The 13,393-nt window shown below is 41.5% G+C and overlaps 1 protein-coding gene across 3 annotated transcripts in view; it reads left to right on the top strand.

The window, feature by feature from the left end:
* COL4A1 (collagen type IV alpha 1 chain) overlaps positions 1–13,393 on the top strand; it is a gene marked incomplete at its 5' end in the record, with an annotated part of 129,074 nt that overhangs the window by 60,540 nt on the left and 55,141 nt on the right. For all 3 annotated transcript variants that reach the window (XM_080605168.1, XM_080605169.1, XM_080605170.1), the window contains 2 exons: positions 12,627–12,716; positions 12,806–12,850. In XM_080605168.1, coding sequence (XP_080461294.1) covers positions 12,627–12,716; positions 12,806–12,850 — 135 coding nt within the window. The remainder of the gene's footprint in view (positions 1–12,626; positions 12,717–12,805; positions 12,851–13,393) is intronic.

The raw sequence follows: 13,393 nt of genomic DNA, 5'->3' as shown, positions 1-13,393 counted from the left end.
ATGATAAGTATTGATAAGTACAGTTTCCCAGCTTGCAGGCCAAACTTTTAAGTGGCATCTGGAGTCATCAGATTTTCTTCGTTTGAAATAGTTGCTAGGAAGCATTTGTCCCATGTGCCCAAATGGGGCTGAATTTCTCTGGCAAAGTTTTCTCTATTGAGGTGTATATATTAATGGATTACCTGATGATTTTATCTCTATGGAAATAGTGCTATAAAAGCAGATATCCCAGTAATACTGTGTGGCAGGCTGTGCTCGTATTTATTTTCAGAGACAACTTCTAAAGGTTTTCACACAGTAATATTTCAGCTGGCATAATATAACTTTTTCAACAGCTGTTGCCAGATGCATATCTGTGCTTGTGAAGATGTTGGTAGAATAATCTCAGGCATTTCATCATGAAATAAAACATACTCTATAGCCTCACAGTGTTTGATTTTACATTTGTACAACTGCTGTTAGTGTATGTCTTCATTCTGGTCTCTTAAAGGATTACAGGGCTTTATTTTGATCTGAATCATGTAAGCCTCCAAAGAAGTCAGTAAAGTTTCCCAAATGGGAAGTCAGAGTAAGTTCAAAAAAGACATATAAAGTCTGCACTTCTCTGAAAGCCACATGCTCTGGAAGCAGAGCCACCCAGTGCCTCTGCAATACCCATGTGTAGTTTGTAATCATCCTAAATTTTAAATTTTGTCCGTGCAAACAGAGTCATGCTCTAAGTGTCTACTGACAGCACTGATTTACTGATTATTAAAACTTTTGTATCAATGTGCAGGTGTTTTTTACTATCTGGTCATATGTGACTACACCTGCAGTCTGCTTACGCTTTCTGTATATTCATAAAATAGCCCATAACATGAATACTCCATCATGCAGACAGCATTCTGTGGGTCTGGGACAGCAAATGTCTGGGGAGCAGCAGTAGCTGCTTTTTGTAGTTTACCCCTCAGGCTTCTTTAAATCATTCTTCCATTCAATTTATATTGTGTTTGCTGGGGATCTCACACCAAGCCAGCCAGTATAATTGGCGGTTCTGTGATATGTCAGTTCCCACACAGGAATTTAATCATACTTGATATATTTAATCTTGGATCATTTAATATATCTCTGCCTACATTTTCTCTGTAGCGCTATTTACAACAAGCAATCTTGTATGTATAATCGTTACTAGGGAACCACAGTAATCTCCTTAAGTCACTTGCTGGTCTTCCTGGCCAAGAGCAAGAAGTGGTTTGGTTGGTTTTGTGGTTTGTTTTATCTTGTACTAGTGGTAGTTAATTGTTTGGTTCTATTAGCTCAGCCACCTCCTACTTCAGATTTTAGAGCTATGTTTTCAGTGAGAGGTCATAATTTAGATTAGTCATTGGAAACAGCCAGCCATATGGTTTTCAGAAAAGGAGATCTAAATTCTCTTCTTTTTGGGTTTTATTGAAAAAGGGTATAAAGCCAAATTTCAAACAAAACACTAAAAAATCCACGTCCATCAGGAGCAATAGCAAAACTTGTAGCCATATATGCTTTGAAGGAGATAGAGCAGTAAGAAACATCATTAAAGTGGAATGTCCAAAGAGGAAATTTGAAGTAGCTGCTAAAAAGGTGATAATAAGGTACTTTATCACCCAAACAAATTCCTAACCAGCTGAAGAACCTCTTTAGTTTAACCACAAAAGAAACTCATGTCACAGAGGGAGCAAGGACAGCTGAGAAAGCATTTTCAAGAGATGCTAAAACGATTTCCATTTTCTTTCAGGTATACTGAGAAAGTTCACAGAGCAATGAGTAAATTGAGTTATAGACAAAACAGGAAAGAAAGTTAACAAATTATGAAAATAATTATTAGCTTTCAGTGACGGGTAGTCTTCTCATATATCATCTTACTATCAGAAGAAAAATAAAGTTAAGGTGAAGCCGAGGGGAAAGCAACTCAGATTCTTGTCTGGAAAATCATATTTCTATTCCTTAGAATATTTCAAGAGTAACTAGAATGGTAAAACCTGCCCATAAATCTTGTAGCTCTTAAAGAAAGCATGTGGCAGCTTCCACTAAAGTTCAGCAGGAACATTTTTAAATGTTTTGATATGCCAACAAAAATAATTCTCACTGAGGCTTGTGTCAAAGATCACCATGCACAGTTAAAGTAAATACTGAGTTGACCAAGTGAGTGAGCACAGACACTGACATCAAACTGGATGTCTTCTCACTCTTGTCTCATTTGATGCTGTTGCTGACTGTAAACGGATGCAACAAAAGTAGTTCCTGGATAGTTAAAGCTTTGGGGCTTTTGATAACCCTTGGTTTTGTTGGAGCAGTTTGATCAACTGCCAAGAGAAGGCTGAAAGGCAGCAGAGCTGCAAAACAAATGAGTGTAAGTAGCAGGAATGGAGCAGAGGGACAGTAGGGCAGGAGGGGAGTCTTAAGTGCACTCTGAGTCTGAAGTCAGGAGTTATGTGAAAAAATGAAAGAATACCGAGGGCTCGTATAGGATAGCAGTGAACAGAGAAGTCAATGTTGTCCAGAAGTGCTGCTGACAGCTGTATGCAGCACCTTTAATGGCATTTGTGAATTAAGGATGCAATTACAAATCTGCGACTCAGATTTCTTTTCTGTCTGCTATGGAGATGGAAGTTGGCAGTCCAACAGGGACACACACACAGCCTTGGCAAAACTCTTACAAAGGGAATTCTTCAGGATGTTCTAGGTATTAAGTGCAATGAATTTACAGTAGTGCCAAGGCATGGGAGTTGAGGGATGCTTTTTACCTCAGAAAAAAAGAGAAAGGATAGTGCCTGGAAATGTGAAACTCTCTAAAGCTATGCAAAGTACAAGCCTTAGGCAGAAAAACTTTCTTTCTGCCCTGCCTGTCATTGGGTGCAATCAGATTTGAGGAAAGAGCAGTGAACATCAGCGTTGCCACTGTGAGTGGTACCAAAGGGGAAGAGTTTGAGTTGACACGTTTGAGTCACGGTCTCAGACCAGCTCTCACCAGGACAGATTTCCTGCTCCAGTGGCTGTGTCCCTTTCCTGTGAGTTCCTCTGGGTGGCAGTCTTACATCACAGGTTTTTAAGTTTTCTGACATGCTTCTTTTACACAGCCTTCCTTTTTTGTCAAAAAGACAACCTTTAAGACACCTAAGCAGTACAGCAACTTCTGGTTGGTATTCACTGACAAGTAACAACTAATTGATTATGCTTATAACCTCCATAGTGTCAAAATAAGGAAAATAGTCTGTTTTACATATTTGTTAGTGATTATTGCATCTTTGATAACTTAATTGGTTTAGGTTGAATTATTCTGAAGGTGCTACAGAAATTATATTGTGGTGTCTGTTCTCTAATGCTTCTGGTTGAGTCGAGACTACAGGTTAAACTGAAGAAACATCGCATTACACTTTGAGGCATAGTGTTATTTGCCCTGTGGTGTTTTTGTGATAAAAATTCAGAAGCTAGAATATTTCCTCCAGCTTTTGTGGAAAGATATCTTACTTCCATGCAACTTTTAAAATGTTTAAAACTTTTGAAATGCCATTTCAAACCTAACCAAAAAAAGTAGCTAGAATAGCACTGTCTAGAATAGCACTGTCTGTCATGTACTCTTTAAGATATGAGCTACTTCATTATGAGAACTTTATTGCAGTCTGTACTGTCTAGGACCAGCTGCCCATGTTTTTACTATTTATGGAAGAGATTATTTTCTGTAAATATGTCCATGACAAACCTTTGGCAAGAGAATAAAACTTGCATGTAACGACGTCACATTTCATTCCAGGTCTAGGATGTGAACAAAAATAAATTAGAAAAACCTGAAAAGTTCAAGACATTCTTTTTCTGCTGTTTCATCTTTGAATGTGAGCCTTTAAACAATGCCAAATGCAAACAAATGCTAAATAATTTTCACTAATGAAGAAGGAAGGGTGTGGAGCATTTTTACCCCTTATTTTCATGGACCTTCAACACTGGAAGTGACTTAACACAATGTGCAATAAAACAAAGGAAGAGTTACTCAGACCTAATGAGTTCAACAGATGATTAGAAGGGGTGGGAAATATAGCACCCTTTTGATTCAACCTGTCTCCAGGTGATAGAATTTCCTTTTTTTAAAATTATTATTATTATTATTTTTTTTAACACGGCATATGCATTTTTCCTTCCCACATCCTCTTCCCTTGTGGCTTTTTGAGGTTGTTCTGTTCCCTAGGGTGGCTCTAACTTTTGGAAAAGGACTCCTTGAGCCAAGTTTGATTTTATTTTTATTTAAAGTTTTGGAAATACACCATGCACACCTTCGGTGACAGGTTTTTGTGACTTCCTCCTGAAGCATCACGAGATGTGTCTTTTACAAAAATCAAGAAATGTTTAAGCATGAAGACAGTGAAACACATACATTGGTGTTAAACTGCCAAACACTGTTCAGGCAGACTTCCACAGTCAGAGAATGAAGCTCACACGCTGTCTGTTGGCTTCTGCTCTCTGTTAGTCTTGCCTTCATACTCTTGTCATACCATGCCCTGCATCATGCTTTGAGGTAGACTACCCCTAGTTTATGAAATGGTGAAATTAGGGGTCATGAATTAAAAGTACTTGTACCCCATTAAACTTCAGTGGCTTCCCCCCTTTCCCCCTCCTTTTTTTTTTTTTTTTCTTTTTTAATGGAGGCAAACCAAGCATGTCTTCTAAATCATAGTTTTCTGTAAATAGAAATACATTCCTTCTCAGCATCCTACCTACTTCTGGGTCTGCAACATTTGTCTACACTGGAGTCAAATACACCACAAAATATACAATGACCAAAGACAAACAATGTAAGGAGTCACTGAGAGCTTAAGTTAACTTGGCTCAGCAAGTCCTAGAAAGTGAAATGTAGGCACCTCTGTTGAAAAATCTGAATAGCATTTGGAAAATGAGAAATAACTATGGGATGAGCAAGAAGAGGAGTTGCATGAAGCACATGAATTAAATATGGAGGAGCCATTACTTACAGCTGGTTTAGCTGAAATTGTACAGTGCTGATAAGCAACCAGTTGCTTGACACTAATTAAATAGAGGTTGAGACTGTAGCCGTGACTGGCTTCTGAATATTAATTTTACTTCACTTGGCTTATTTTAATTCTCCTTCAGCTACTAAATCAAATTCAGACACACTGCATACCCACCCACTTTGTTTGCAGACAAACTAAGCACGTCGGTACAGATATGTAGAGGAAAGGATACACAAAGATCGTTATTTCTATTTTTATACTCTTGGGAAGCACTTAGCGACTTCCTGAGGAATGCTCTTTGCAGCCGTCAGGCGACACTGAGATACACTTCCCGCCTAAGCGTGCTCTCCGATTTGGAAGGCAGAGGCACAGACAGCACTTGAACTGCCAACCTGAACAGCTCTCTAACCAAATTATTACGCTGATTGATTCACTACTGCAGCTCTGAGTTCACCATGGATCACTCTGCACAGATTCTCCGGTGCTGCAAATTTACTAGACTCGAGAGCTGATAATTGCATAGCAGGAATGACAGCAAAGCCAGCAAGCGGCCAGTGCTGTGTGACATGCCATCGCGGGGTGACGAGAGTGCACCTTCCACCCTTGTGTATAAAAGTCTGTATGACACTGGCTTTTGCACCGGTGTTTTTCAGTGTTCCCACCTCTAAGCGCAGCCCTGGAACTGGTTTAACTGGGGGCTGAAGGAGTCCCATGGATGAAGGGGACTAGGGAGGGGCTAAGGGGAGATGGAAATGGCAGAACCAGCATTGTGACAGAAAGGGCATGACTGGAGAGTGCTGTTCACCAGCAGCTGCTGGGATAGCTCTTTGTGTCTGCATATAGCCTAGAGCAGCCCTGGTAATGCCTCAGGTTGTGCAGGGGACTCACCCAGCCCACACCCAGCCCCACTGGGTAGCTGTGCAGGTGATGTAAAACAGTCATGGCTGCCCCTTCTGTTAGTCATGCCGGATTCGTGTTTCCACATGAGTGAGTTTTCTCAGATTCTTTCTGGCAGTGCAAGAATCCAGATTTTGCTGACTTACATCCCCCCTTCCTCTCCCTTCCCCTCTTTCCATTCTGCATGCTGTCAGCCCCAAAACTGCCGGGAGAGCCAAGATGTTTACAGAGCTCCTACACAGATTCTTCGCGTGTCTTTACAGTTATGTTTGTGTAATTATTTACTAGTTACTCGTGTGGCTTCAGAACTGTATGGCTATAGTGTAGATAGATTCTCACACTGAAGAATGTGCCGTGGGAATTCTGTAATGTTAAGCATCCGCAGTGCATTTAAGGACTCTTGTGCTGTGAGTGTAGAGCAATAATTCTGTTTGACTGATATCCACTTCACACTTTCAGTAAAATACTGAAAATGGTAAGTGCAGCTAAGGACAAACAGATGATATTTATTGTACACGTTTATTTTAGTCCTGAAAGATATTCGAGGCCGGTGCTCCCTCTTGTGGTTAGAAATACTCTTTTAGTTAGGGATTGGGTATTCCCCCACCACCATTTCTTCATGAAAACAGCCCCGAGCCAATTACAGTTCTGTAAAACGTGTTTAGAAGAGTGTGGAGAGAAACACAGTGACTCAAGAGCGCTACTCAGATCCCACAGTAGTGTCTCCCACTGTGTATTGTAATTGCAGGTCTAACACTTCAAAGCCAATTCGCTTGAGTGCATGCAGTTATATCAGCTGAAGGAACAAACACAGAGCCTGCATTCACCTCTCACGTGGTTTGGGACAGTCTGTCTAGAAACTGTCTAGGTCATAGCAAGGCTGTTGTGTGTTGCTGTGGATTTTAAGAGGTCACACTGGAGCATCAAGGTGTGATGAGAGCTTCAGGATTCATGTGAATGGTGCTGTTTTCATTAACAGTTACACCTAGACCTCAAACTAATCTCTATTAAAAGCAACATTTGAGACTATTTCTAAAATCAGACTAGGAAAAGGGAAAAATTGGGAAGAATGTTGAATTGTCAGACCCTGTTTCTCTCTTTTTGGAAAACTGCACCCTCAGTTTTCATCTTGAAGCTGTTGCATTTCTTTGGCATACATGCCCTTGGTAGTGTTTCAGTTCAATGCACATGAGCTTTGGAAAGAGGGATGCATGTGTACTTGTGAGAGAGGAAGCTGGAGCTCAGAACGGATGTTGGACTCGGCATTAATGCTAATCTGAAGATGTCTGTCCTTCAAGTTCAAGCATTTGTTGGCTCTGGGCTCAGTTCCTCCTGCAGCAAAGGCACAGCTGAGGAGCTCTGGTAGATGAACTCCATCCAACCCGCCGTGCTGGTGTGAGAAGCTGCTGTCGCAGCCTTTCTGCACCTGCATTGCTATGTCCTCGCATCAGTTTTGGCAGCCGCCTCAACACCCGATGGGCTTCTCAGGTCACTGAGGCCAGAGCAAGCTCTCTCACCAAGGAAAAGTGAGTGAATTTAGTGAACTGGTCTGGTGCAGCACTGCTGGAGGGAATCATCGAAGCTGCTATAAAGAAGGGTTGGGAGGCAACATCCATTTCGAAGGAGCAGGAAGAGGAGCAGAGCCAACTTTGCTAGCTAGACCAGCTCAGCTGCCTTTTAGCATCTCACCGTCAAACCGTGTTACGTGTTTTCAGCCGAAGGGCGGGCACATGTCTGTTCTGCCATATCTACCACGGGATGATCTCCCACAGAGGCAAACCGAACAGGAGGAGCCAGCTAGGGGCTGTGTGATAATCTTGTAAATGCCTCCAGAAAGCTCTGCACATTGTTATTCACCACATGCTTCAGTCTCTGGAGAACTGGAGAACACAGCATACGTATGGGTCCAGACATTGTGTGAGCCCGCAGCTCTGCAAACATTTGATTTATATCCATGTTACCAGTCTCTCAAGACTAACATCTCCCTGTCCAACAGTCCCTAGACAAAATAATAAGGGAAATAATTTATAATGTAGTGCTGGTTGTTTCCTCCCCCTCAGCACTTGATTTATTACAGCTAACTCTTCTGAAACTACTTGCTTCATGTGACTCTCTTCAACAGCCATCTGCAGTTGTTCCATGTGTGAAACAGTATTTCATGGTTAATTTGGAAGGATGGATGCCAGCAAAAATGTCAGTGCCTGTAGCTATGTATGCTCTTAACAGGTTCACCTCTCTTTAAAACTCCATTCAGTTGCTTTTAATTCGAACTATCCAATGTGGAGGCATTTGGATGCGTTTCACAAAAGCTGGATTTCAACAGGCATCTTGCTAATCAAATGAGTGTAACAGTGACCGAGCACTTGCTGTCTTTTTACATAGCATCTCCATGTTTTCAACAGCAGCTGAGAGGCAGAATATTCGTCTTTGTGAGATGAATAATGTATTCTCCTTTTTGTTTTCTGACAGTTTGCACTGAATCAGTGGAGGTACAGATGACTCGGGTTACATCTGTTTTAATTTCCGAGTCTCATGAATTGATTTGTAAGAAGCAGGAGCTCTTTTAATATTACTTGCCAAGACTTTGCAGCTGTGAATATTGGAACTTGAACAATACATAGCACTTAGAGTCAGAGTCTCATGCTCTCCACGCATTGCAGCTAGGAATCTCAGTGCTGAGCAAAGAATAAGTGGGGTAACAGCAGTGATCTAGTGCTTGCCAATTTATGTAGTGTGGATGCTTAATGGGTTGCAGCATAAATGTAGTGCAAACACTGTTGGGATGTTTGGCTGGAACACTGGGTGAACAAAGGAACTGGGCAGGCAAGCAGGGAAGGGATGCTGCTCAAGTATTTCCTTGCAATGCAAAGCATCTTCAGGACACGCATATGTCTGTACTGCATGGTGTAATACATGACAGCTTCATCTGAGCTTGCAGCTCTAAATAAGCCGCTTTGGGTAGGAAAGCAGCAGTACAAATGTTGCTACCCCAGTGATCTCTGCAGGCTAATACCCAGTCGATGTAGGGCACGTGGAGCTCAGCATTCACGTGAGTTTACTACTTCTCATGGTAGAGTTTCTGTATTCTCTTGTTCAGCGTAGACATTTTGAGACTGATAGGATTTTACTGTGATTTAGTGTAGTTTCACTGATGTCAAAAAGACATGTCATGGTATAAGTTGGTACTGTCTGGGTCACTGAAGCATTGAAGTTAGATCTTTGTTCACTAGTGATGCTTCTTTCCTTACAGTCTGACGCATAGACTAAATAAAGGGCCTGGAAACCAGGACACATTCCTAGATCTGTTACTGGATCTGGCTGGCATAGGTTGTCCTAAATTCTGTGAGTTTCCATGGATGGCATGGAGAAGTAAGGTCCCATTGTCTGTCTAGACTGAGACTGCACAAGTTTGGGCTACTAACTCAGTATTTTGCAGTGACATTAAATGGGAAGGCAAAGTAGAGAGAGGGGTGTAAGCAGTGTGTAAGTGCATGCTCCCCAGTTAGCATGAGTGGCTAAGGTGGCTAGAATAAATTGCTAAGGTGGCAAATTGTATGTAGAGAGAGCTTCTGTGGCTCTCGCATCCTCAGAGCCAAGACTGTCAACCAACTTTATGGTTTTTTTTACTTCCCTCTGGCAAATCACAAGCTAATACATGAGCTCAGTTCTGGTCTGAGAAACTGTGAGTCTGCAGTATTTGGGATGGGAGAGACCTCCACACACTCAGGAGTTGTACTCTCCAGGCATCTGGGCATCAGGCAGCTTGACTGGGTATCCAGAAGTCCTGGACAAATAGCCCCTTACTTTTCTTCCTCTTGGCCTAACAGTTCAAGTCAGTAAAAGACAATGTTTCTAGGGAAACCTGAATGTATCTTGGCCCAAAGTGTCCCTGTACAGTCTCTGACCTGCTCCTGCAGCTATGTTTAACCCCTCAGAGAGGGCAACCTGGGAGGCTGAAGATAGCTTTGCAGAGCTGTCTCTAGTTGTCCTGGAAGCCCAAGCTTTATTTATGTCAAGCCTTGGGTTAATGTCTTTGGCAAGATGAAGTGGTCATTACCTTAGTGAGTGATTTACAGGCACGTTAAGGGCCTTTTACAGTGCCAGAACAGTCTTCAGGGAGCCTTAGACTAAACGAAATCTCTAAACCTCAGTTTTATTTTTCCGTAAGAATGGCAGAACGAATATTTTCCTGTGTCACAGGGTGCAGTGGTTCAAAGTGCATTGAAATCCTCTGGACAGAGCTCCTGAGTGCAGAAAGTATTAGCTCTGTTACATATGACTCATACTTCTATGTAGGTGTCAGAAAAATCTTGTTTTCTTCTCATTTGCACATGTTGTGCTTTCCTTCAGCAATGGAAAACCCTGTTCTATGTGCTTGAGTGTCTTCTGCCTCCTTAATAGATCTCCCAGCAGGTCATGAAGGCGAGTGCCCACGGTTCAGTGTAGAATCCTGTTCTGAAATGATTACTTCAGAACTTGGACTTTGTACCTTTAACAGCTGACTTAGAAATATGTTTCTTGATCTGTTGGGCTGTTTGCTTTGTTTTGCAGTGTTTTGTGATACCACAACACACTGCCAAGGATTTTGGTAGCTAGCAAACTTTATTATCAAAGCATGACAATGAATACTGAGAAGTAAATAGAGGAGATCGTGCCATTTTGGTGCTTCAAGGAAAAACAGTTTGATTGCCTCAGAAAGTACCTTTTTATTGAAAATGCTATTTTTCATGGGAGCAAAGAGAGGAGAGGCAATGTAAGATTTTTTCCCAGCGGAAAATTTTAATAAATGAGTGATATTTTGTTTATAGAAGTGCCACGTCCCTCAGTTTGCATGGGCAAGGACTGCCATGAGAGCCAGTCCAGGAAACATACCACAAAGAGGTGAATGGACACCCAGCATGCTCAGACATCAGCTCCATCAGCAACCCTTGCAGTAGCATTACAAAACGGAATTATTATGTTATTTGACCTATCAGAAATTTCAGACTTGCTCCTTCTCTGACTCCTTCCATTTTTTCTCCTTCCCCTTCTCAGCAAAGTGCAGGAATGGCTGCACAAGCTTTGGTGGGACTGGCTGTTACCTCTGACACCCAGCTCACACTAGCATGCCATGGGGCAGGGGCTGTAGGTGCTGGGTGCATCTCTGGGTCCTTTTCTTTGAGACTTGAAATATAAACAAAATGATCAAAAAGATCATATTTCCACCAGACCTATAGAAACTCAGGCTGGCAGGAGCAGCCACAGCAGGGACACTGAATAGAGCTGGTGCCAGCAGATTTCCTTTATTTCCACCCAAGTCACTTCTCTGTACTAAGTGGTTATTTTGCTTTAATTTCCCCTCTACTTTCTCCTACTTTTATCATTGGCCCTTTCTTCTTACCCATCAGTCACCTCTATTCTTTTTCTCCTCATCTGAACAAAAGCCTACCCAAGTGGCCAACTCCCATCATCTTCAGAAACTAATTAGCGCCACATCCGTGAGTCATCACACCCCTTCCTCTGACTGTCTACCATAATGTTTTCCTTGCAAAGTACCTGTTTTACCTACTTGAAGAGTGAGTTCTCCAATCTCCAGATGTTGTTCTTCTCTTATTTGCTCAGTCCTCAGATGACCCCCACCAGCTACTAGAATGTAGCTGGTAATCCTGAGCAAATGGGAGAAAAGTTTCTTGCTCCTCACTAAACTCTTCACCATCCTAAATTCCCAGTACCAAATCATTTGTTAATTACAAGTAGCAAGCTCATCTCTCACTGTTCTGCTGAATATACTGAAAACTGAGTAGCTTCCTTTTGTGTGTTTGAAACTCTGTTGATTTTATTTCCTTGCCTGTATCCCATGAAAATTGGTCTATTTTTTGAGTTTCTAAAACAGATGTCATGTTTTTTAGTTGTTGACCAAACTTGTATACCTTTTCCTTTTTTTTCAGTTGCTCACTAATGTTTTATTCATTCATATTATCACATTTTTGGATAACATGAGGTGCTTCTCCCTGTTTCACCCTACACCTTGAAAAGACAACTCTAGTTACTTCCTATGTGGAACATTTGGCTTTTAATTTGCTTGAATTGCTGTTTTCAGACTTTGATATATGGATACATTTTTTTCCCTCTCCCCTATGTGTAGGTTTTTTCAGCCTTTATTCAGTGTTCCTCTTGGTTTCACTGGGAATGAAAGCGTAACAGCTGCAATATTGATCTAGAGCGTGGATGGATTTTATTTTCTGCCTCTACGTTTATGTGTTTTAAATGCATTTGGAGTAGTAGGGAGAGTGCAGAAAACATGTATATCCCATATGACGATAAAGAGGAACCTAAAGGATGACAGATACAGTCACTGTGTTGAGCTTCTCAGAAAGACCCTGTATGTTGAACCACCTCTGACTCTGAACCACCCTGAAGCTCAAGACTAAGTGACAAAGCCTGCTGTCCAAAATCTGCTGTTGTGAATGACTTGTAAGATGAAGATTCATATTGGCCATTCATACACTAGTGACCGAACAGTGATATTTGCAGTTTTCAGGAATATGACTGCTAACTTGGGGTGTTAGATTTTCTGGCCTTTCTATTGCTAGCAGTATAAACATGCTATGAACAGTGCTTTTCTGTCATGCCACAATCACCCCATGCCAACTTGTCATCAAACAGAAATGTTTCTTTGTTTATAATGATCCTTCTTTCGAAGACTAGAATGAAATGTTAACTTCTTACTGTTTTCAGTGGTGTTGTTGCTAATGCCTTTTCTTCTTTCCACAGGGAGAAAGAGGCTTGCCAGGACTACAGGGTGTGATTGGGTTTCCTGGAATGCAAGGACCTGAAGGTCCTCCTGGGCCACCAGGGCTTAAGGTAGGAATTAAGCTTTAATATTTAAAACACTCAGATTTCCCTAAATTGTTGTCCCTAGGAAAGACAAAGCTCTCTCTTTTCCTTTACAGGGTGATACTGGAGAACCAGGACTGCCAGGAACAAAAGGAACAAGAGTGAGTTTTAACTTACATTTTTGTAGTTTTCATGTCTCTGGGTTTATATGTCTTTCACTCTTCATAGCTGCCTTCAAATGGATGATGGGGTTTTTCTCTTTGAGTTAGTCAACTGCATCCCCTTGTGCTGCACAGTAATTCAAGATTTTTGTTCTTGGCTTTGAAGTTCTTTCTGCATTGTGCAGTCAGTGCCTTTGTCCATTTGCATTTTCCCCCATTACTTATCACTACATCAGCAGCTCTGGTTTTAATATTCCCTTGAAAGCCTTCTGACCTACCAAGAGGCTTTATTCCAACTGAATGCAAACCATCTAACCTCCTTGAAGTGCTCCAGCAGAGATGCTGACACACTCACAAGCATGTATATGTTAAAAATTTACACAGGGTGTAGAAACAAATTAAAGCTGGGGCTTTAATCCCCCAACTTGTTCAGTTTTAAGGGAGGCCCTAAGCATGCCTGTAACCTTCCTGCTGTCATTTCTGTTTAATGTGGTACTTACATAACACTTAATTAGTATATTATAGTAGCCAGGGCCATGTCTT

Source organism: Anser brachyrhynchus (genome assembly GCF_964034855.1).
Source record: "Anser brachyrhynchus genome assembly, chromosome: 1".
In the NCBI taxonomy this organism is placed as follows: Eukaryota; Metazoa; Chordata; class Aves; order Anseriformes; family Anatidae; genus Anser; species Anser brachyrhynchus.
The sequence above is the reverse complement of the archived record's forward strand: the minus strand, read 5'-3'. Positions and strand labels throughout refer to the sequence as shown.